This window comes from Lathyrus oleraceus, chromosome 3 (assembly GCF_024323335.1).
Source record: "Lathyrus oleraceus cultivar Zhongwan6 chromosome 3, CAAS_Psat_ZW6_1.0, whole genome shotgun sequence".
Lineage (NCBI taxonomy): Eukaryota > Viridiplantae > Streptophyta > Magnoliopsida > Fabales > Fabaceae > Lathyrus > Lathyrus oleraceus.
The window spans coordinates 254,968,718-254,993,664 of NC_066581.1; the positions used below are offsets into that span (position 1 = coordinate 254,968,718).

The window sequence follows — 24,947 nt, forward strand, 5'->3', positions numbered from 1 at the left end:
CAAGGAGAAGAAGGTTTAGGCACTTTAAGATCTGGAAATTGATCAAGGAAACCAAAGTTCAGATCTGAAATTTGAGAGAAAAGTGAGCTAGTTCCTTTAGTGGGGGTTGTGATTTCAGTTTAGCAGCATTTGGGGCGCCTTCAGGTTGAGGAATTATGAAGCTATGGCATTGTATTTATAGGCAAGGCATGGCTGAAGTGCATGAACAAAATTTGCATGAATGGAAAGGGCCTCCCTGCATGGGCCTCTACAGGCGCATGGAGGGCACAATTCCAACTGGATTTGGTAGCTGATGCATGTTGAAAGTAAATTGGACGTGCATATTGGATGGTAATAGCTCATGCAATGCAAATTAAATGATTTTCCAAAACTGCACTATTGGGTTCAAGCCTTCGAAAATGCTATGTCAAAAATAGAAACACCGCCTCATGAGTAATGGATGGAAAGCTTATTGCATAAGGATAATTTGTTATGTTGATCAAAATTCCATTTGGGCCTTGGAAATTGATGAAAAGTGGACATGAAGTGTAGGGTGCAAAACATGCATATGTGAGATTTTCAAAATTGGCCAAAGTTCAAGCCCTTCTGTCTCACTGATGCAAGTTCCAAATGACAAATTATTCAACATCAAAGTTGTAGATCTTTTCAAGACAATCAATTTGGACTGAAAGTTTTCATCATTGGGATTTTTGAGGAAGAAGTTATGGGCACTTGAAGTTGGACTTTTTCACATTTCAATGCATTTGGTCCAAAGAGACCTATAATGTTTTGCATTATCACATGTATTTCTTTTGAGATTTTGACATTTTTCTCAACATAACATTTTAAGTAGACATCTTAATATTTCTAATGAATTTGATCCCACCTTAAAATCATGAAAAATGAAGGAGTTATGTTCTTGGGAAGTTGACCCAAAATTAGGGTTTCAGTCAAAATGACCTATAATGTCTTGGAATGGATGATGACATTCTAAGCTTCAAATTAATTTTTGATGAACACTAAATTTGTTCATATGGTCCTTAAGAACATTGTTTCTCTAGGGGTCATCTCCTTTTGACAAACACATAAAAAGTTAGGTCTCAGTGTATTTCAAAATAGTCAGATGAATTGACTGATCAACTTCTCAAGTCCAAACCTTACATCTTGATGAATTAATGATTGAGGATACTCAATTAAGTTCAAATATGCATGAAATGATGATTGAAAGAACTTCCCTTGATTGTATTTGATCATGGGTTGAGGTTGCTTCATGAGCAAGGCACAGTTGATGAACAAATGAATTGGGGTTTCCTTTGGAAACAAGCCTGAAGCCTTTTGATTTGCTTTGATCAAAATGATGAATTGAGATACTTGGGAGACATATTTTATGGATGAGAGATTTGTGAGCCATTACCATGCTTGCTTTCATCTTCAATTGGCCCTATCAATGCACATAGGATCTCCTATAAGCTTTTAGACCTTGTGACTGCTCAAGCTACAAATAAGAGATGTTAGTGACAATATTTTTGTGCTTTTGGTTAGTAACTAAAATGAGAAAAGCAATAATATACAATTCAAGCATGCTTGGTGATCTCAAACCAACTCACAAGAGATCCCACCCCAAAGGTAAGGAGCCAAGATGCTATGATCCTTGAGGCAAGATGCAAATGCAATGTTATGATTCCATGAGGGATCTTAGGGTCAAAATTGGGGTCTTACAGAAAGGAGGAATATTTGGGTAAACTTCTGAGTTTCTCATAGGGAAAGCTATTGTCTTTGCTCAAGCCAGTAGTGTGGATGCTTTTGAAGCTATCTTTGTGTTGCTCATCTATGGTTTGGCTTTGTTTCCTAAGAATGACGGTTTTGTTGATGTTAACGCCATTAGAATCTTCTTGTTTGGGAATCCCGTACCTACTCTGTTGGGTGATGTGTATTTCTCTTTTCACCTAAGGAATTCTAAAGGTGGTGGGACTATTGTATGTTGTGTTCCTCTTCTGTACAAGTGGTTTATTTCGCACTTGCCTCAAACACCTGCTTTTATGGAGAACAAACAATGTTTACGGTGGTCTTAGAGACTTATGTCCCTCACTAATGATGATATTGTTTGGTATGATTCTTCATTGAGTAGCTTGGATATTATTGATAGTTGTGGTGAATTATCTATTGTGCCTCTCATTGGTACACAAGGAGGAATTAACTACAACCCTGTTTTGGCTCATCGTCAACTTGGGTTCCCCTTGAGAGACAAGCCTAATAACACTCAGTTAGAAGGTCTTTTCTATCAAGAGGGTAAAGATTCCCAGCAATTGAAGCAGAAGATGGTACATGCTTAGCATAACGTGCGTGGAAAAGGAAGACCCGAGCTTGGTCCGTGCAACTGTGTAGCTTTGGAGGCTTACACTACTTGGGTGAAGAAGAGAGCTTTGGAGTTGAAGATGCCTTATGCTTGTGAGAGACCTATGTCTATGGTTGTGGCTGAGCCATTAACTCTCCCTAACCAAGATGTAGAGGAGTTGGAAGACACACTTGCCAAGATGAAGCAAGAGAGAGATATGTGGGAAGAGCGGTTCCATGCTTTGAGCCAAAAGCATGAGGAGTTGTAGCTTGAGTCAAAGGACAAAGATGTGCTTATTGAACTTCTTGAAGACCGAGAAGTGAAGAGACAGAGAGAGCTAGAGGGTCCATCTTCCACTAGTATGCCTCAGCCTTCCGGTGCTTGGAAGAAGATTGTTGACCAGCTTGTCCTCGAGAAGGCTCAAATGAAGACATCTTTTGAGACTGAGATCCGACGCATCCGAAGGAAGTACGTGCATGCAACCAGATCATCTAACACTGTTGCTAGGGATCCTTAGGATGATTAGTTTCCTTTTCTCTTGTATTTGTATTTTTGTTTCTTAAATTGTACTCAGTGTAATCCTTCCAAATTATATGAATAAAATAGATTTTATGGGCAATCAAATTGTTATTATTGTTATTATATATTTACAAATAAAATAGTATGTTCCTTGAAAATAAAAACAATAAAAAACATTTCATTTCACGCATCATTTGCATAACAGGTTTTCTTCCGCCAGATGTCTTATCGGTTATTCTTTTGTGCTTCAGCCAAGCTGACTCACCGATACAACACTCGTGCCAATCAACCGAGAATCATGGAGCACTTAGAGCAAGAGAATTAAGAACTAAAGGATGATATTGCTCGTCTAACTGCTATGATGGAGTCTGTTCTAGCTGCCCATAACAGTATTCTCCAACTCCCGTAACTCCTCCTACTCAGAAGACTGTTATCTCAGAGGTTGCTACCTTAACTGTTCCTGCTGCTGCTACTCAATCCGGTCCAACTATGTCTGCTGGATTCTCGTGGGGAATGCCACCGAATTTTATGCCTGAAGGATTTGCACCCACATTTGCTTCTATGCCGACATCTAGCCCGGTCATGTCTGTGCCGTCTCCAGTCGTTCACACCCTGCCTCGTGTTGAGGACACCATCTACCATTCTGAGCCGTCTAAGGGTCCAGATGTTTATGAGAAGATGGACAAGATGAAGGATCAGTTCCTTGAGCTGCGAAAAGAATTGAAGATGTTCAGAGGAAATGACTTGTTCGGTAAGAGTGTTGCTGAACATTGCTTAGTGCCAAATGTCAAGATCCCGATGAAGTTCAAAGTCCCCCCATAACTTAGAAAAGTATAAGGTAAATACTTGTCCACTTAGCCATATTGTTATGTATGCGAGGAAAATGTCAATACAAACTGATAATGATCAGTTATTGATTCACTACTTCCAAGACAGTCTGACTGGTGCCGCTTTGAGGTGGTACATGGGGCTAGATAGTGCAAGTGTTCGCACATTTAATGATTTGGGTGAAGCTTTTGTGAAATAGTTAAGTACAATGTGAACATGGCGCCTGATATAGACCAACTGAGATCTATGTCTCAGAAAGACAAAGAGACATTTAAAGAGTATGCCCAGAGGTGGAGAGAGCTTGCTGCTCAGATCAATCCTCCGTTGGAAGAAAAGGAGATGACCAAGATTTTCCTCAAGACCCTGAGTTTGTTTTATTACGAACGAATGATTGCTAGTGCCCCAAGTGACTTTACCGAGATGGTAAACTTGGGGATGAGATTAGAGGAAGGAGTCCGAGAGGGACATCTGTCTAAGGAAGAGGTGTCATCGAGCAAGAAGTATGGAAGCAGCTTCGCCAGAAAGAAGGAAGGTGAAACTAATATAGTGTCAGTAGGGAGGTAGAGGAGGCCTCATGTCAAAATAAATCCGCAACCGCGTCAGCATCATCATCAAGTTTCATCAGTTATTCCAGTATTTTCAAACAATTCAAATAATTAATCAATGCTAGTTCAACAACAATGTCAACAACAACCGCAAAAAAGAATAAACAACTATAACAACAACAATAATAATCAACAACAACCAAACTTCGAGAGGAAGAAGGTCTCCTTTGACCCTATTCCTATGTCATACACTGAACTTTATCCGTCTTTGGTTCTCAAGAACCTACTTCAACCAAGGAATCCTCCGCAAATTCCAGACCCACTTCCATGGTGGTATAAACCCGAACTCCGTTGTTCCTTTCATCAAGGAGCTCCTGGTCATGATATCCAAAACTGTTACCCATTGAAGTATGAGGTCTAGAAGCTTGTAAAAAGTGGGATGGTGTCCTTTGAGGACCGTGCACCGAACGTGAAAGCTAACCCATTGCATGCTCATGGTAATCCCTCTATTAATATGGTAGATGGTTGTCCAGGGAGCTTCCGAGTCTTCGATGTGCGATGTATTCGTAGGTCCTTGGTGGAGATGCATAGGACCCTGTGTACCATCAGTGATTGTGAGCACAACCATGATGGTTATGCAATTTGCAGTGTAAACCCCCGTGGGTGTTTGATCGTCAAGAGGGATATCCAGAAGTTGGTGGATGAGAATGTAATCCAAATCCAACATTCGAGGGATATAGACAATGTCAATGTGATAGTACCGGTGTTCAAGACCCCTGAGCGGGTAGTGATTCAGTTTGACAACAACAACAGTAACAACATCAATAGATCGGTATCGCTGTTAGTAATACGGTTAGCGGGCCTCGTCCCGTATACATCCGATAAAGCTGTTCCTTACCAATATAATGCTGCCATGGTGGAGAATGGTCAAGAGGTTCCATTGCCCACAACCAATTCTATTGTGAATATCGCCGACATTGCGAAGGTGACCCATAGCGGTCGTGTTTTTGGACCTGTCTTTCCGAAAGAGGTGATAGAAGATGTGTCTGTTAGTAAGAAGGTTAATGTACCTGCAATGAATCCATTCGGTGCTCCAATATCTCAGTCTGGTGAATCCAGCAAATTGAAGCCTAATAATGACGATGAAGTGTTGATATTGATAAAGAAAAGCGAATTTAATGTGGTGGAGCAGTTACTCCAAACTCCTTCGAAGATTTCAGTGTTGTCTCTGCTCATGAATTCTGAAGCGCACAGAGAAGCATTGCAAAGAGTGGTGGAGCAAGCCTACGTAGAGCACGATGTGACTATGGATCAATTTAACCACATTATGGCTAACATCATTTCCTGCAATAACTTGAGCTTTTGTGATGAAGAACTTCCCGAGGAAGGCAGAAATCACAATCTAGCACTGTATATATCGATGAACTGTAAGGAGGATGCAATTTTGAATGCGTTGGTTGATACCAGTTCTTCTTTGAATGTACTCCCCAAGTCAACTTTGTCCAGATTATCATATCAAGGCGCCCCGATGAGGTATAGTGGTGTAATCGTCAAAGCTTTTGATGGTTCTCGCAAGACTGTTATAGGAGAAGTGAACCTTCTAGTAAAGATAGGTTCGAGTCATTTTCAGATTACTTTTCAAGTAATGGATATCCACCCGGATTATAGCTTCTTGTTGGGAAGGCCATGGATCCATGAGGCTGGAGCTGTGACGTCTACTCTGCACCAAAAGTTGAAATTTTTGAAGAATGACAAGCTTATAATTGTGGGTGGAGAGAAAGTGTTGTTGGTAAGCCATCTGTCGTCTTTTTCATATGTGGAAGCTAAGGAGGAGGTTGGAACTCCGTTCTAAGCTTTATCTATTGCTGAAGTGAAGAAAATTGGGGCACCCATGTCCTCTTTCAAAGATGCGCAAAAAATTATTGAAGATAGCAGTTCAGATCAGTGGGTCCGTATGGTAGAGGTCGTCAAGAACAAGAACCGAGCCGGATTGGGATTCCATCAAGGTCCATCTCATGTCAAAACTAAAGATATGCAACCGAGTTTCCGTAGCGGAGGGTTCATCCATGGTAATGAACAACACTTAGATGTTGCGATTGAGGGTGATAAAGATGAAGACTACGCCAATTTTGTGACGCATGGAAATACTTGCAACAATTGGGTTTCTGTTGATGTTCCTGTTATTGTCCATCACTCTAAGTATTTTTTTTCATTTATTTTGAGAAAATCCTTCTCCTATACCTAAGGGAGAAGTGAACACTGTTGGGAACTTTTCAAATTTTATCATCAATAAAATGCAATTCTATTCATCCACATCTATGATGTTTTTATTTTTACTTTTCTTCTTTTCTGAAAATGGTAATCACAAAAAAAAACATAAATAAATAATATTTGTCCATCTGCATAATATTTGGTCACAATTTACTTCTCTAAAATCAAAATATCAAATCATTATGCAGGTTGGTTTCTAAGCCCATTGAATACAATGGTCCTAATCCTTCTTCAAACTTTGAATTCCTTGTGTTTGAGGCCGAGGAAGAAAGTGATGAAGAAGTGTTTGATGAATTATCTCGTCTACTTGAGCACGAGGAAAAATTCATTCAGCCATTCGAAGAGCAGATTAAGTTAGTCAACTTGGGTTTCGAAGATGATGTGAAGGAAGTCAAGATTGGGTCTCAATTGTGTACAGAGGTTAAGAAGGGGTTGATTGATCTGCTTCGAGAATATTCAAATGTGTTTGCTTGGTCCTATTAAGACATGCCTGGTTTGGATTATGAGATTATGGAGCATAGATTGTCGTTGAAGCCAGAATGCTCGTCAGTCAAGCAGAAATTGAGGAGGGCTCACCCTGAAATGGTAGTAAAGATCAAAGAAGAAACACAGAAGCAGATCAATGCCGATTTCCTTGTTACCGCTTAGTATCCGCAATGGGTGGCCAATATTGTGCCTGTTTCGAAGAAGGATGGAGAAGTCCGCATGTGTGTCGATTATAGAGATTTGAACAAAGCTATTCAGAAAGATGATTTTTCTCTGCCACACACTGATATGTTGGTAGACAATACAACTAAATTCAAAGTCTTTTCATTTATGGACGTATTTTCCGGTTATAATCAGATCAAAATGGCACCCAAAGATATGGATAAGACCATATTTATTACCCCCTGGGGAACATTCTGTAATAGAGTGATGCCTTTCGGTTTAAAGAATGCTGGTGCAACATACCAGAGAGCTATGACCACTCTTATTCATGATATGATGCATAAAGAGATTGAAGTCTATGTCGATGATATGATTGCTAAATTAAGTGCTAACGAAGAACATGTTGAGCATTTTTTGAAGCTATTCCAGCATTTTAGGAAGTACAAAGTCCACTTGAATCCTAATAAGTGTACATTTGGTGTTCGTTCTAGTAAGTTGTTGGGCTTTATCGTCAGCGAGAAGGGTATTGAAGTTGATCCTGCCGAGGTCAAAACAATACAAGAGATGCTTGCGCCCAAAACTGAGAAGCAAGTTAGAGGTTTTCTCGACCGCTTGAGTTACATCTCAAGATTTATATCGCATATGACTGCCACATGTGCACCGATATTCAAGCTTCTTCGAAAAGACCAGTCTTGTGATTGGACCGAAGATTTCCAGAAAGGTTTTGACAGTATTAAAGAGTATCTGCTTGAGCCTCTGATTCTGTCTCCACCTGTTGAAGGAAGACCATTGGTCATGTATTTGACCGTGCTCGAAGAAAGTATGGGTTGTGTTCTTGGTCAGCAAGATGAAACTAGAAAGAAAGAATATGCAATTTACTACCTCAGTAAGAATTTCACCGACTATGAGACTCGATATTCTATGCTTGAAAAGACTTGTTGCGCATTGGCTTGGGTTGCTAAGCGTCTGCGTCAATATATGTTGAATCATACTACTTGGTTGATATCCAAAATGGATCCAATCAAGTATATTTTTAAGAAGCCTGCTTTAACTGGGAGGATTGCCTGTTGGCAAATGTTGTTAACTGAGTATGATATCGAATACTAATCTCAAAAAGCTATCAAAGGTAGTGTCTTGGCTGACCACTTGGCTCACAAGCCGATTGAAGACTATCAATTAATGCAGTATGATTTTCCTGATGAAGAGATCTTGTACCTGAAGATGAAAGATTATGATGAACCACTGCTTGAAGAGGGGCCAGAACCTGGTTCCCGTTGGGGCATGGTATTTGATGAAGATGTTAATCGATATGGTAATGGCATTGGGGTAGTGATTATTACTCCTCAAGGCACTCATTTTTCGTTTACATCTAGATTGACTTTCAAGTGTACAAATAATATGGCTGAGTATGAAGCTTGCATTATGGGGCTTGAAGAGGCCAATGATCTCAGAATTAAGTATTTGGACGTCTATGAAGATTCATCTTTGGTTGTGAATCAACCCGGTTTGATACCATATAGAGATTATGCGAGGAAGATTTCAACTTTCTTTATAAATGTTGAATTTCATCATATCCCTCGAGATGAAAACCGGATGGCAGATGCTCTTGCAACGTTGGCTTTAGTGATTGTGGTAAAATTCTGGAATGAAGTTCCTGTAAAACCCCAATTTTGACCCTAAGATCCCTCATGCAATTTCATCATAAGAATTAGCATTGTGATCATACCTTGGTATCCTCCTTATCCCTCTTTCATTGGGTTTGTTTTGGGAGAGATCACCAAGCACTATGTGATTGTATCATACTTGTATATTATCATTTTACTAACCAAAATACCAAAAATATGTCTTTGCATTTGCCTAACTCTTTTGTAGGTAAGGCATGATCCCATTGATTTATCAAGTTCATATCTAGGGTTTGAGACCCTCATGACAAAGAGCAGAACCATGAATTTATCCAAGAATGGTTATGAGCATCATATATGAGTCCCAATGATTCCTACATGTCATATTGATCAAGTTTTCTTCAAGAGTTAGAGGATGATTTTTCTTGGAAACCCTAGTTTGACTGGGTATCTTGAGTACCTTCTCCAACAAGCTATCTCACCAATTGATCAAAATTTTCAATGGACACTTAAAAATTGTTCATCTTATGCATATATGATCTACCATGAGCCTATAAAGTCAAGAGGATTGAAGGTTAGCAAGTTGGTTAATGGTGGTTGGCCAGATGAATTCATCTGATCAAAATTGGGTCTCCATAGACCCTATCTCCTACAATTTTCACCATATGAAAATGATTCCAAGAGAAACTTTACCCTACATGACATTCCAAACAACTTTCATGTTGAGACCTAGAGCTAGTTTTTCCTGGAAAAACATTTTCTATGTTGAAACATTATAGGTCATTTTGCCTAAACCCTAACTTCAAAGTCAACTTCCCAAGGCCATAACTTGCTCATTTTTTATGATATGAAATATTTCCAAGTTTCACAATCAAATTCAAGATGTCTACTTCAACTTTTATGTTTGGAGTGAGAGCAAATTCAACTTTCATGAGCATGTGATATGAGGATACATTATAGGTCATTTTTGACATATACCATTGAACAAGTGATTTTTCCAAACTTCAAAAATGTATAACTCTATCATTCTAAATCCAAATGACATGAAATTGGTGACCATTTTAAAGGTATTTGAAGATATACAACTTTGATGAAGACACTTTTCTCATTTGAAGCTCACATAAAAAGTTAAGTAAAGTGGAATATTGAGATATATGGCTTGACACTTAGAAAATTTTTCAACATGTTGAAATTTCCAAACTTCCACGTCAAAATTCTCCATGTTCAAAGCTCCAAATGAAAAAGTTTTGAACATAAAACTTGTTCCCCTTGACCCAATCTTTCCAAAGAACCCAAGTTCATGCATTTTGGATGAAGATTGCTAGGTCTGTGCATGGCTTTAACAGGGTTGCATCATTGGAAATAATCAAATGTACAAACTTCATTTTAACATGCCTTGCCATTCAAGCTTCATTCAGACTTCAAGTTGAATCATTTTGGACCTTAATGCATTGCATCATGGGCCTGTACTTGCCCATGCACTCGTGCCATTCACATTGCCAATTTTGGACAAATTTTGAAGTGTCCAATCACTTCTTGCTAGCTTCTCAAGTGTGATCAGATCGTGTTTGAAGCAAGCAACGTCAAGTTCTGCATAACATTGAAGGTAATTTTCATAAAACTTCATCTCTTCGATTCTCACTCAATTCTAGTCATTTCTTTTGGATCTTTGGTTGTCTGAAGTCCTACCAATGTAGGCAAGAAGATTGAGTTGCTTAGAGGTCAAATCGAAGCAACTCAGTTGACACACCTCAAAATTAAACTCCTCATATCTTTCTATATATGTGGAGTTAGTTAAAATTGAGGTCAGATTCGTGCTCTATGCCATTTTTTCTTTCAGATCATGTCCTCCTTTTTTATTTTGGTGATGGTTGAGGGCGGACCAGTCCGGTGAGATCCGCCGGAGAAGAAGATCAGAGTTACAGCTCCGGCGGTGCGTTGGCACGTCTCCCGACCATAGGATCCAGCTGAAATGTTTTAATCTCACGCGTTGCTTGTAATTACCATTTGTGTTACGCATTGACTTGTGACTATGGTGGAAAGCACACTGATGGCCACTTGATCTGCCACCTCAATTAATGAGGCATATCAAATGGTCCATGTTTTTTGCTATTTTCTGATTTTTTATTTTAATTAGCTTATTTTCATTAACTCATATTAATTTTAATATTGATCCAAAAAATATGAGAGTTTCACCAAAAAATTTCAAACAATTTCCTCTTTCATATTTTGAATTAAAATTATTTTTTGGATCATTATTAATATTTTTCATGATTTAATTGATTTTATGTTTGTTTTTAATTGTTTAAAAATACTTTTAATTCTTTAAAAATTCTGAAATTTTTTGCTCCAAGGTCCTTTGACCTTGTTTGACCTATGATAAATCTCATGGCCATTTCTTTGGTATTTTGATGAGGTTTTAGGAATTTGACAAACCATATTTAATTTAAATATATTATTTTAGTCTTCTTAAGTTGAATAAATGCCACTTAAATGTGTTGACCAATTGTGATGACTTGTTTGAGTTTGACTCTTGTTGTTGGGCCTTGGTCAAGGTTGATTTGACTTTGTGAAGTTAATATCATTGGATTTAGGGGATTGATGGAATGTACATTCCATCTTCCAAAATAAATTAATGATATTAATTTGGTAAAAAGTCCTCCTTTGACCAATTTGAGTTTTGATCCATTCCCCTCCCTCTTCATCTCATTTCCATTCTTCATGCATTCATCTCATTTGGCATATGATATCTCAAAGTCCTAAGGCTAGTTGATTGAAAAATCAACATAAGTATGGATGAGATTAGGCCACCTATTTTGCATATTCTTTTTGTGTGTGGTATGTTTCATGAGCATAGTTCATTATACTATGTCTCTAACATGCATTAACACCAGAATTCTATTACCCGACCTCAAATAGTTGTGATTTCTACATAAGTTTAATTACGATTGCTTAACATAGCGCTAAATTGGTGACACAAAAGGCATAGAATTCTAGTTAGTGAGATTGTAAGTCTCCCCTCTTTCATGTTAATGTGTGGAAACTTGGCCTTTTTTCCTTCCTTTGGAAGATGTCTTGGTTCAAGGATTCATGCTTGTGATAAGTGGGTTGCATGTTCTCCAAAGAATGACTAAAAAACCAAAAAAAAGCTAAAGCAAAACAATACTAACTTCTAACTCATTAACAACTAACTTTTAATTTCAAGCCATTTACTTTAATGTAATTTAATTTTAGTCTTTAGTCATTTGCCATTATTCATACCATTCTAATTGTTTATGTTTATGCAATTTTCACTTTGTCCATTTGGACCATATTGTGTGATATATTCCTTTTAGTGTATACTTTGTTTGTTTGTGTGGTCTTTGACCATTAATGTACATAATAACAACAAAATCCTAAAAAACTTTTGTGTGGACTGTTGACTTGATCTTAGACAAATGGACTTAGAACTTAGGCAACATTCCTATGCTAAAGGACTTGACCAATGCCAACTTTCTGTGAAACCAAGTGCTTGCAATTTGAAACTTCATCTGATGCATCTTTGAAGATCCCTTTGAGTTCATCTGCAACATGATCATTGTGAAGCTGTTATTTTGAACCTGTGACTTGTGAATTCATCTGCTACATGGGCTATCTTGAAGAAGATCATGGAGTGGCTAAGTTTGGATGTGGCTATCTTTATTTGATGCCTTGCTCTTCAATATTGATATAATTATGCATTTGTGTGTTGCTTGATTCTAAATATCCAAGGGAATTTGGGTTTCTATTGACATTCTTGTCTACTGGATTGCTACCCATTGGTCAGATCTTTTCAACCCTTAACTCTTAATTTTATGCATAGGATTAGTCTCTTCATCTCCTCCCCATTTCTTTAATTTCAAAATCTCTCCCTCCTTTTAAAAAATTTCTTGGATTGAACTAGTTTTGTTCTAAACTTTGACCACTTTGCAAAAAGATAGAAACTTTGGCCTTATGCCATTGAATTTTCAAACTTCCTTTTCTTAATCAAACTTGTAAATAAACTTAATTATACTTGACTTAAGCTTTCAAAAAGCCAAAAAAGAACTAACTCATTCAAACCATTTTTGGGCCTCTGTGTCTGTCAAACTTATTTTTTGTTAAAAGCAACGCATCCACTTTGAAATTTGTATCATGAATTACGAGGTTTTGATCCCTCATTTTTATGTTGGTACGTAGGCACAAGTCCGAAGGTCTTGTCAAACACAAAAATATAATTAATGAATTCTTTTCTCATCCCCTCATTCTATTTGTTTGTAAACATCATTTTATACCAAATACATATGCACACAAAAAGGGCTCCCTAGGAGTACCTAGGACACTTTGGGTGCTAACACCTTCCCTTTGTGTAACCAACCCCCTTACCTATAATCTCTGACATTTTATTAGTTTTGATTTGAAAACTTCTTACTTTTGGGTTTTGTTCGTACTTTTTCCCTTTTCCCTTGGAAACAATAAAAGCGCGGTGGCGACTCTTGTTATTTGATGTCTAGCTTATCCATAGCTTGATGATCATGAATTTACCGCTACAGAAATTAAGTGGCGACTCTGCTGTGGAGTAGTCTCCAGTGTGTTTAGCCTACTTTTTGTGTGTATATATTTGTATATAAGTGATGTTTGTATAGATGTGTGTATGGTATAATCTGCTTGTTGTGCTTGGTGATCTATGAGTGGTGAGATAAAGTTCTAACCTGAACTTGAGTACAATTAAGATAGGAGTATAGTATAGTCATGTTCGACTTGTGTGGAGTAGTCCTTAACAAGTTGGCTTGAGATCCATCTGCTCAGTGGAGACTCTTTTAGATTTGGAAATGTCACACAAGTATTTGTGGTTAGGCATTACTATCTCTAATTTGGGTCCGAGAAGCGGAGGACCGTAGAAAATTTACCCCCTCTTGGCCTATTTAGGACGTAGTGCGGAGACTGTTCAAGTGTAGACTTAATAACAGTTGTTACGCGATACTACACTCAGACGAGTTTCTCTTGAGAATATTATGGGTCGATGAGTCAGTCATCTTAACCTGTAATATCCGATAGATGGAATTAAAACTCTGGGAACTTTTTAGAACATGATCTATAGGTTTTTATCCTTAGTTCACTCCTTTGGGATGGTTCCTACCCAGACTCCATGCTCGTGACTTACAACAAACCCTTGATTCTTGGTTGATCCAATCAAGTCTTGTCAATATCAATGGAACTTGGGTGTTGATAAGGTATAAACCATAATCCACCAAAATGGATTATTGATCTTGACAATGACTTGATTCATCCCTTGACCTTTGTTTGTTTTCCTTGTGTGTGATCCCTTATTTGTGATTGTTGCATTCATGCGCATTATAACATTCATCACACGAAAATTTCAAGGAACTGAGGTATTATTTGCAAATATTTTCAGACCATGGATTGTGGACGAAGGAACACTAAGAAGTACAGTTTCAGATGTCCCGACTTGAAAGAGTTAAGGAAGCTAGCATCTTTTGTATTAGATCCCTTGGACTTCAAACAACGCCATGGGAAGCTTTTATATATCTTGTCTGCCGATGTGGTTGAAGGACTTTTGAGTGTATTGGTGCAGTTCTATGATCCTCTCTACCGCTGTTTCACTTTCCCATATTTTTAACTTGTGCCTACCTTGGAGGAGTATTCTCCTCTTTTGGGGATACCTGTTTCTAGTAGAGTACCTTTTAGTGGATTGGAGGAGATTCTCCGATCTCATCTTATTGCTGAAGCTCTTCACTTAAAGAAGTATGAGATAGAGGCTCATTGGGTGAAGAAAGGAGGATTATTTGGTGTGCCATCTGATTTCCTCATCAAGAAGCTACTGCTTTTGCTCAAGCCGGTAGTGTGGACGCTTTTGAAGCTATCTTTGTGTTGCTCATTTATGGATTAGCTTTGTTCCCTAACATTTACGGTTTTGTTGATGTTAACGCCATTAGACTTTTCTTGATTGGGAATCATGTGCCTACTTTGTTGGGCGATATGTATTTCTCTTTGCATCTAAGGAATTCTAAGGGTGGTGGAGAACAAACAATGTCTACGATGGTCTCAGAAACTTATGTCTCTCACTAATGATGATATAGTTTGGTATGATCCGTCTTTGAACAGTTTGGAGATTATTGATAGTTGTGGTGAATTCTCTAATGTGCCTCTCATTGGTACACATGGAGGAGTTAACTACAACCCTGCTTTGGCTCGTCGTTAACTTGGGTTCCCCTTGAGAGATAAACCTAATAACACTTTGTTAGAAGGTCTTTTCTATCAAGAGGGTAAAGATCCCAAACATTTGAAGCAGAAGATTGTGCATGCTTGGCATAATGTGCATAGGAAAGGAAGATCTGAGTTTGGTCCATGCAATTGTGTAGCTTTGGAAGCTTACACTCTTTGGGTGAAGAAGAGAGCTTTGGAGTTGAAGATGCCCTATCCTTGTGAAAGACCTATGCCTATGGTTGTGGTTGAGCCATTAACTCTCCCTAACCAAGATGTGGAGGAGTTAGAAGACACACTAACCAAGATGAAGCAAGAGAAGGATACGTGGGAAGAGCGTTTCTGTGCTTTGAGCAAGAAGCATGAAGAGTTGCAGTTGGAGTCTAAGGAAAAATATGCACTTATTAAGCTACTTGAAGACCGAGTGACAAAGAGACACAGAGACCGTTGCTTGGAAGAAGATTGTTGATCAGCTTGTCCTCGAGAAGACTCAGATGAAGGCTTCTTTTGAGACTGAGATTCGTCGCATTCGAAGAAAGTACACGCCTTCAGCCAGATCTTCTGACGTTGTTAGGGATCCTTAAGATGACTAGTCTCCTTTTCTCTTGTATTTTCATTTGGTTTCTGAAAGCATACTCAGCGTAATCCTTCCAATTATATAAAAGAAAAGAGATTTTTGGTCATATAAAAGTTATTGCAATTGTTGATATATATATATATATATATATATATATATATATATATATATATATATATATATATATATATATATATATATATATATATATGTATATATTTGCAAATGATATAGTAAGTTCCTTGAAAACAAAATAAACAAGCATTGTATTTCATGCATCATTTGCATAAGCAGGTTTCTCTTTCGCCATATGTCTCATTGATGTTTCCTCTGTGCTTTAGCCAAGCTGACTCATCGGTACAACACCCACGCCAATCATCTCAGAATTATGGAGCATCTAGAGCAAGAGAACAGAGATCTGAAGGATGAGATCGCCGGACTGACTGCCATGATAGAGCCAGTGTTGGCTGCTCAGAGCCAAGCTTTTCCAACGCCTGCAACTCCTCCTCCTCCTTAGAGGACAGTTATTTCAGAGGTGGCTACCTCTACCATGCCTGCTGTTACCGCCCATTTCGCACCAACTATGCCTTCTAGATTCCCATGGGGAATGCCACCGAACTTCATGCCTGAAGGCTTTGCGCCTATTTTTGCTTCCATGCCGACATCTAGCTCGGTCATGTCTGTGCCACGTCCCGTTATGCACACCTTACCTCGTGTAGAGGACACCATTTATCACTCCGAGCCGTCTGAGGGTCCGGATGTCTATGAGAAAATGGATGAAATGAAGGATCAGTTTCTTGAGCCGTGCAAGGAATTGAAGACGCTAAGGGGTAAGGACTTGTTTGGAAAGAGTGTTGTTGCATTGTGTTTAGTGCCTAACGTCAAGATCCCGGTGAAGTTCAAAGTGCCTGACTTTGAAAAGTATAAAGGGAGTACATGTCCGCTCAGTCATCTAGTGATGTATGCTCGCAAGATGTCTACTCAGACTGACAACGATCAACTGTCGATTCATTACTTCCAAGATAGTTTGACCGGCGCTGCGCTCCGTTGGTATATGGGGTTGGACAGTGCAAGCATTCGCACTTTCAATGACTTGAGGGAGGCTTTTGTCAAGCAATATAAGTACAATGTGGATATGTCGCCTGATAGAGACCAGTTGAGGTCTATGTCTCAGAAGGGTAAGGAGAGATTCAAAGAGTATGGACAAAGATGGAGGGAATTGGCTGCCCAAATCACTCCTCCCTTGGAGGAAAAAGAGATGACAAAGATCTTTCTGAAAACTCTGAGTTCATTTTATTATGAACGAACGATGCTAGTGCCCCCAGTGACTTTACCGAAATGGTAAACATGGGGATGAGGCTTGAGGAAGGAGTCCGAGAAGGACGTTTATCGAAAGAAGAAGCATTATCGAGTAAGAGATATGGCAGAAATTTTGGGAAGAAAAAGGACAATGAAGCGAATGCAATAAGCAGTGGGAGGCAGAGGGGGCCTCAGATCAGAAGGAATCAACCATCCCGTCAACATCACCATCAAGTATCTTTAGTCGTTCCAGTTTTCTCTAATAATCAATCAACACCAGTTCTACAACAACAACGTCAACAACAACAACCGCAACAACAAATCAACATTTACAACAACAACAATACCAACAACAATCATCATCAATAAAACTTTGAGAGGAAAAAGGTCTCTTTCGACCCAATTCCTATGTCTTATCTAGAATTGTATCCATCTTTGGTTCTCAAGAACCTAATCCAACCAAGAAACCCGCCACAAATTCCAGAACCACTTCCATGGTGGTACAAGCCTGAGCTTCGTTGTGCTTTTCATCAAGGAGCACCTGGACATGATATAGAGAACTATTATCCGCTCAAGTATGAGGTTTAAAAGCTGATGAAGAGTGGAATGGTGTCCTTTGAGGACCGAGCATGAAACGTGAAAGCAAATCCACTACCTGCCCATGGGAACTCTTCTGTGAATATGGTGGATGGTTGTCCTGGAGAGTTTAAGGTCTTTGATGTTCGTTTTATCCGGAGATCCTTGGTGCAGATGCATAAGGACATTTGAATGGCGAGTGATTGTGAGTATGGCCATGATGGTTGTGTTGTTTGCAGTATTAATTCAAGGGGTTGTGAAGTTGTGAAAAGGGACATCCAACGACTGATGGATGAAGGCATGATTCAAATTATTCAATCCCGTCATGTAGATGACGATGTGAATGTCATAGTTCCCATTTTCAAGCAGCCAGAGAGATTGGTAATCCAGTACGACAGTAGCAACAGTAACAATGTCAGGAATAAATCAGTATCGCCGTTGGTTATACGGTTAACGGGCCCAGTCCCGTATTCATCTGATAAAGCTGTTCCATACCAGTATAATGCTACAATGATAGAAGGTGGTCAAGAGGTCCCATTGCCTACGACTAGCTCTGTAGTGAGCATTGTTGATGTTACCAAGGTGACCCGTAGTGGTCGAGTGTTTAGGCCAACGTTCCCAAAGGATAAAGAAGAATCAGTTGTTAGAAAGAAGGTAGAAGTTCCTATTGTAGATCTAGTTGGTACTTCAAAGGGTAAGTCTGGTGAATCCAACGATTTGAAGGATAACGATGATGATGAGGTACTTCGTTTAATCAAGAGAAGTGAGTTCAATATGGTAGAGCAGCTGCTCCAAACTCCCTAAAAAATTCAATGTTGTCTCTGCTCATGAATTCTGAAGCGCACAAAGAAGCACTGTAGAGAGTTTTGGAACAAGCATTTATAGAACATGATGTTATAGTGAATCAATTCGATCATATCGTGGCTAACATCACTTCTTGCAATAATCTTAGCTTCTGTGGTGAAGAACTCCCTGAGGAGGGTAGAAATCATAATCTGGATTTGCACATTTCTATGAATTGCAAAGAAGATGCTTTGTCAAATGTGCTTGTTGCCATCGGGTCGTCACTGAATGTGCTACCGAAGTCAACTCTGTCCAAGCTATCATACCAAGGAGCGCCTATGAGGTATAGCGGTGTAACGGTCAAAGCTTTTGACGGTTCGCGCAAAACAGTTATTGGTGAAGTGGACCTTCCAGTTAAGATAGGTTCGAGTGATTTTCAAATTACTTTTCAAGTAATGGATATCCACCCGGCCTACAGTTGCTTGTTGGGAAGGCCATGGATCCATGAGGTAGGAGCTGTTACCTCCATTTTGCATAAGAAACTCAAATTTGTGAAGAATGGAAAGCTTGTGATCGTTGGAGGGGATAAGGCGTTGTTGGTTAGCCACCTGTCATCTTTCTCTTATGTTGAAGATGAGGATGAGGTTGGAACTCCGTTCCAGGCCTTATCTATTGCTGCTGAAAAGAGAATTGGGGCACCTATGTCCTCATTGAAAGATGCAAGGAAGATTGTAGAAGAAGGCGATGTTGATTAGTGAGGGAGCATGGTAGAGGTCTCCGATAACAAAGGCAGAACCAGTTTGGGGTTCTAGCGAGGTTCATCAACCGTAAGGTCTGAAGATATGCAACTTAGCTTCTGTAACGGAGGGTTCATTCATGGCAATGAACAACACTTAGCTGCTGTGCTAGAGGATGACCAAGAGGAAGACTGCACCAATTTTGTAACGCATGGAAAGGCTTGCAACAATTGGACTGCTGTTGATGTTCCTGTTATTTTGCATCGATCTAAGTAATTGCTTTTATATGTTTTTAAAATACCTCTCTTATGCCTAAAGGAGAAGCGAACATTGTTGGACATTATCAAATTGATCATTAATATAATTAATTCTATTCATCCACATCTATGATGTTCTGTTTTACTTTTTGCTTTATTCTGAAAATGGTAACCACAAAAAACATAAATAAACAATATAATTGTCCATCTGCATAATATTTGGTCACAAATCCACTTCTCTAAAATTAAAATATCAAATCATTATGCAGGTTGATTTCTAACCCCATTGAATACAATGATCCTTCTCCTTATCCAAATTTTGAATTCCCCGTGTTTGAGGCCGAGGAGGAAAGTGATGAAGAAGTGAGTGATGAATTGTCTCGTCTTCTTGAGCAAGATGAAAAGACCATTCAGCCGTTCGAAGAGCAGATTGAGTTAGTCAACTTGGGTTCCGAGGATGATGTGAAGGAAGTCAAGATTGGATCTCGACTGTGTCCAGATGTCAAGAAGGGGTTGATTGATCTTCTGCGAGAGTATTCAGATGTGTTTGCTTGGTCATATCAAGACATGTCTGGTTTGGATTCTGAGATTGTGGAGCATAGATTTCCGCTGAAGCCAGAATGCCCGCTAGTCAAGCAGAAGTTAAGAAGAATGCATCCTGATATGGCTGTGAAGATCAAAGAGGAAGTGCAGAAGCAGATTGATGCCGGTTTCCTTGTAACCGCTGAGTATCCATAATGGGTGGCCAATATTGTGCCTGTTTCGAAGAAAGATGGAAAAGTCCGCATATGTGTCGACTATAGAGATTTGAATAAAGCCAGTCCGAAAGATGATTTCCCTTTTCCACATATTGATATGTTGGTAGTCAATACTGCTAAATTCAAAGTCTTTTTGTTTATGGATGGATTTTCCGGACATAATCGGATCAAGATGGCACCCGAAGATATGGAGAAGACCATATTCATTACACCTTGGGGAATATTCTATTATAGAGTGATGCCTTTCGGTCTAAAGAATGCTGGTGCAACTTACCAAAGAGCAATGACTACTCCTTTTCATGATATGATGCATAAAGAGATTGAAGTATATGTCGATGACATGATTGCTAAATCAATTGTTGAAGAGGAACATGTTGAGCATTTGTTGAAGCTATTCCAACGTTTGAGGAAATATAAACTCCGCTTAAATCCCAGTAAGTGTACTTTTGGTGTTCATTCTAGTAAGTTGTTGGGCTTTATTGTCAGCGAGAAGGGTATTGAAGTTGATCCTGCCAAGGTCAAAGCAATACAAGACATGCCTGCGTCCAAAACCGAAAAGCAAGTCAGAGGTTTTCTAGGCCGCTTGAATTATATTTCCAGATTCATTTCCCACATGACTGCCACATGTGCGCCTATATTCAAGCTTCTTCAGAAAGATCAGTCTTGTGATTGGACCAAAGACTGCCAGAAAGCTTTTGACAGTATCAAATAATATTTGCTTGGACCTCCAATTTTGTCTTCACCTGTTGAAGGAAGACCGTTGATAATGTATTTGACAGTGCTTGATGAGAGTATGGGTTGTGTTCTTGGTCAGCAAGATGAGACTGGAAAGAAAGAATTTGCAATTTACTATCTCACTAAAAAGTTCGCCGACTGTGAGACTCGATATTCTATGCTTGAGAAGACTTGTTGCGCATTGGCTTGGGCTGCTAAGCGTCTACGCCAGTATATGTTGAATCATACCACTTGGTTGATATCCAAAATGTATCCGACCAAGTATATATTTGAGAAGCCTGCTTTAACTGGGAGGATTTCCCGTTGGCAGATGTTGTTATCAGAGTATGATATCGAATACTGATCTTAGAAAGCGATCAAAGGTAGTATCTTGGCTGACCATTTGGCTCACCAACCGATTGAAGATTACTAGTCAGTGCAGTATGACTTTACTGATGAAGAGATTTTGTACTTGAAAATGAAAAATTGTGATGAACCATTGCTTGAAGAAGGGCCAGAACTTGGTTCCCGTTGGGGCATGGTATTTGATGGAGCTGTTAATCAATATGGAAATGGCGTTGGGGCAATGATCATTACTCCTCAAGGCACACGTCTACCATTTACAACTAGATTGACTTTCAAGTGTACAAACAACATGGCAGAATATGAAGCTTGCATTATGGGGCTTGAAGAGGCCATGAATCTCATAATCAAATATTTAGATGTCTTCGGAGATTCTGCTTTGGTTGTAAATCAGATCAAAGGTGATTAGGAGACAAATCAACCTGGTTTGGTACCGTATAGAGATTATGCGAGGAGGATTTCGACTTTCTTAACAAAGGTTGAGTTCCATCATATTCCTCGAGATGAGAACCGGATGGCAGATGCTCTTGCAACGTTGGCGTCAATGATTGTAGTGAAGTATTAGGATAAGGTTCCCAATTTATCGATAATGCGTCTTGATAGACCAGCTCATGTGTTTGCTGTTGAAGAAGTCAGAGACGAGAAGCCGTGGTATTATGACATCAAATGTTTCCTCCAAAGTCAAATTTACCCGTCTGGGGCATCTTTGAAAGACAAGAAGACTTTGAGAAGATTAGTCGGTAATTTCTACTTGAATGATGATATACTGTACAAGAGAAACTTTGACATGGTTTTACTCAGATGCATGGATAGACACGAAGTAGACCTGTTGATGACTGAAGTGCATGAAGGTTCCTTTGGTACTCATTCCAATGAACATGCAATGGCAAAGAAGATGTTGCGAGCATGTTACTATTCGTTGACAATGGAATCTGACTGTTGCAAGTTTGTGAAGAAATGCCACAAGTGTCAAATATATGCTGATATGATTCATGTTCCTCCGACACTATTGAATGTTATTTCTTCCCCATGGCCCTTCTCCATGTGGGGAATTGATATGATTGGGATGATTGAGCCCAAAGCTTCGAATGGACACCGTTTCATTTTATTGGAAATTGACTACTCCACAAAATGGGTTGAAGCGACATCGTATGCAAATGTAACCAAGCAAGTTGTTGTAAGGTTTATCAAGAATTAGATCATATACTATTATGGTGTGCCAAGCAAGATCATTACTGATAATGGATCGAACTTGAATAAGAATATGGTGGAAGCTCTTTGCAAAGACTTCAAGATTGCACACCATAATTCTTCTCCCTACAAACCTAAGATGAATGGGGCTGTTGAAGTTGCGAATAAGAACATCAAGAAGATTATTCAGAAGATGGTTGTCACATATAAGGATTGACACGAGATGCTCCCGTTTGCTTTACATGGGTATCAAACATCCATCCGCACTTCAACAGAGGCAACCCCTTTTTCTCTTGTATATGGTATGGAAGCAGTGCTCCCCGTAGAGGTTGAGATTCCTTCATTGCGTGTGCTCATGGAAGCCAAGTTGACTGAGGCTGAATGGTGTCAGACCAGGTTTGATCAGCTGAATTTGATTGAAGAGAAGAGATTGACTACCATGTGCCATGGTAAGTTATATCAACAGAGAATGAAGAAAGCTTTTGATAAGAAGGTCAGACCTCGTGTGTTCAGAGAAGGTGACCTTGTGCTCAAGAAGATCCTATCATTCAAACCAGATTCTAGGGGAAAATGGACTCCTAATTATGAAGGCCCATATGTTGTTAAGAGAGCCTTTTCATGCGGCACTTTTATTTTTACAACTATGGATGGCGAAGAGTTCACTCGTCTTGTGAACGCAGATGCACTCAAGAAATACTTCGCCTAAAAAAAGAAAATAACAACTTGCTAAGTTGAAAACCTGAAAGGACGGCTTAGGAAAAAAAGAGCGTCTCGATGGATTGAAAACCCGAAAGGGCGATCCAAGCAAAAATTAGAGACATAAAAACAGAAAGAATTTCCCGATAAGTTGAGTACCCCACCTTGGGGAAACTTATGCAAAAATTAGGGATTATGGCAAGTAACTGTAGTCTGTTGATCGTCCAGTTTTGGAAAGACTTCGTTGAGCATAAGGGTTGATGTCGATTCATCATCCCGGTAGCGGTCAAGAGCACAGTGGATATCAAGAGTTGGTAGAAGGATTAAGTATCATTTGTATTCACTGTAACCTTTTTCCATGTAAATTACCATTTTCAACTTTGTAAGAATCTATGGAGTCTTGTCATTTACAGACTACCATCCCATTAAATAAAGTTGAGCTTTTGTCCAAATAGTTTCTACTCTTATTTACTTCAGCCAATAGTTTAAATTTTATTTTGATCATTTTGAAAATTTTAAATTTTTAATCAAACTCATTTTTTCTTAAAACATATAAAAACAAGAAATTTTTCAAAGCAATTAAAAGGAAGTATCAACGGCACTTCAAAGAGCAGCAAGTCCTTAAGTGCTAAACATCAGAGGTTCCCCAAGTAGTAACCTTTAGGGTATCCCCAGTTGCTTGTGTTGATTTGGTTCCCATGTGGAGTGTTTGTTCCTTAGCGGAGTTCCGATTCTTTTCCCCAACTGAGTTGGTTGATTCAGTACCTTGCGGCGTGTTATTTCCCCGGCAGAGTTTCTGTGTTCCCCAATGGAGTTCGTGTTTCTTCAGCAGGGTTGATCTTCAGTAGAGTAAGATGTTCTTTCCCAGTAGATTGCGTTGGTTTCTCCACCAGTGATCACCCGACTTTCTCCCAGTCAGAGTTTCCTCATGGTTTCTGAGCAGCTATTATGTGTTTATCCTCTGCATGGTTGTCTCCCATTTAATATGGTGTTGATCTAAAATCCCCTGCACATTTGATAATGATTCCTCTCCTCAGCAGATCTCCTCCCTCGGCTAGATTTGAGCCTTTGGGATGTTGGTATCTCTGTTCTCCAGCAGTTGTCTCCCTCTTTTTGTGGATTGACCGAGGATTGTATCGATGAGTCAAATTCTTTGCGACACCTTTGTATCCTTTATGATCGTTTTGTCAGCATAATCATCATATATATATATATATATATATATATATATATATATATATATATATATATATATATATATATATATATATATATATATATATATATACATTCATATAATTTCATAACTGCATATTTGCATCATTATATATGATTAACTTGTTGGTTTGAGATTCTCATTCTCTGTTATGGCAGTACTTTATCCCCATACGAACCTCGGTGTCTGTCCTCCCTCAATTGTAGAGTGTCAGCCCCTTAGGCAGAAAGACTTTAACCTTTCTCCTCCTCCCCACTGAGTTCTTTCCTCGTGGATGATTATTACTTCAGTTTCCTCCCTAGTTGTTTATCTGGATGGAACCACTCCCCTTGAGTTATATCCTCATTGGGTTGAGTCTTTGTTGACAGTTTCTCTCTAGATCTTACCTAGATAGATGCCATTGGTCCTATAAGAGTTTGTTACCCAGTAACTGATAATATTCTTCTTAGTTGGCAGTTTGTTACTTCTTGCCCAGTACCCGACAAAAGTATCCCAGTTTTCCCAAAAGTGGAATCCCTAGTAGATTTATTTATTTCTGATTCCCCAGGAAGTATATCCTTGATATGTTTATCCTAACCGATGAAGGATATCTTTCTTTCCCCTTCCTGAGTCTATCCTTCATATGTTCATCCTAACCAATGACGGATTTTCTCATCCTTGGTATTCTACCCAGTAAAAAGTTAGTTGTAATCCCTATTATGTTCCCTAGAGAGTTAATCCTTGATATGTTCATCCTAACCGATGACAAGTTTCCTTCTCTTTGTGGTATTCTATCCAGTAACTGATAGATGTAATTTCTATTTTCTTCCCT

At 39.0% G+C, this 24,947-nt stretch overlaps 1 protein-coding gene across 1 annotated transcript in view; it reads right to left on the minus strand.

The window, feature by feature from the left end:
• Positions 1-7,027: 7,027 nt before the first annotated feature.
• LOC127130710 (uncharacterized) overlaps positions 7,028-24,947 on the minus strand; it is a 140,527-nt gene continuing 122,607 nt past the window's right edge. The window contains exon 3 of the mRNA XM_051059678.1: positions 7,028-7,054. Within this exon, the coding sequence (XP_050915635.1) occupies positions 7,028-7,054 (27 nt within the window). The remainder of the gene's footprint in view (positions 7,055-24,947) is intronic.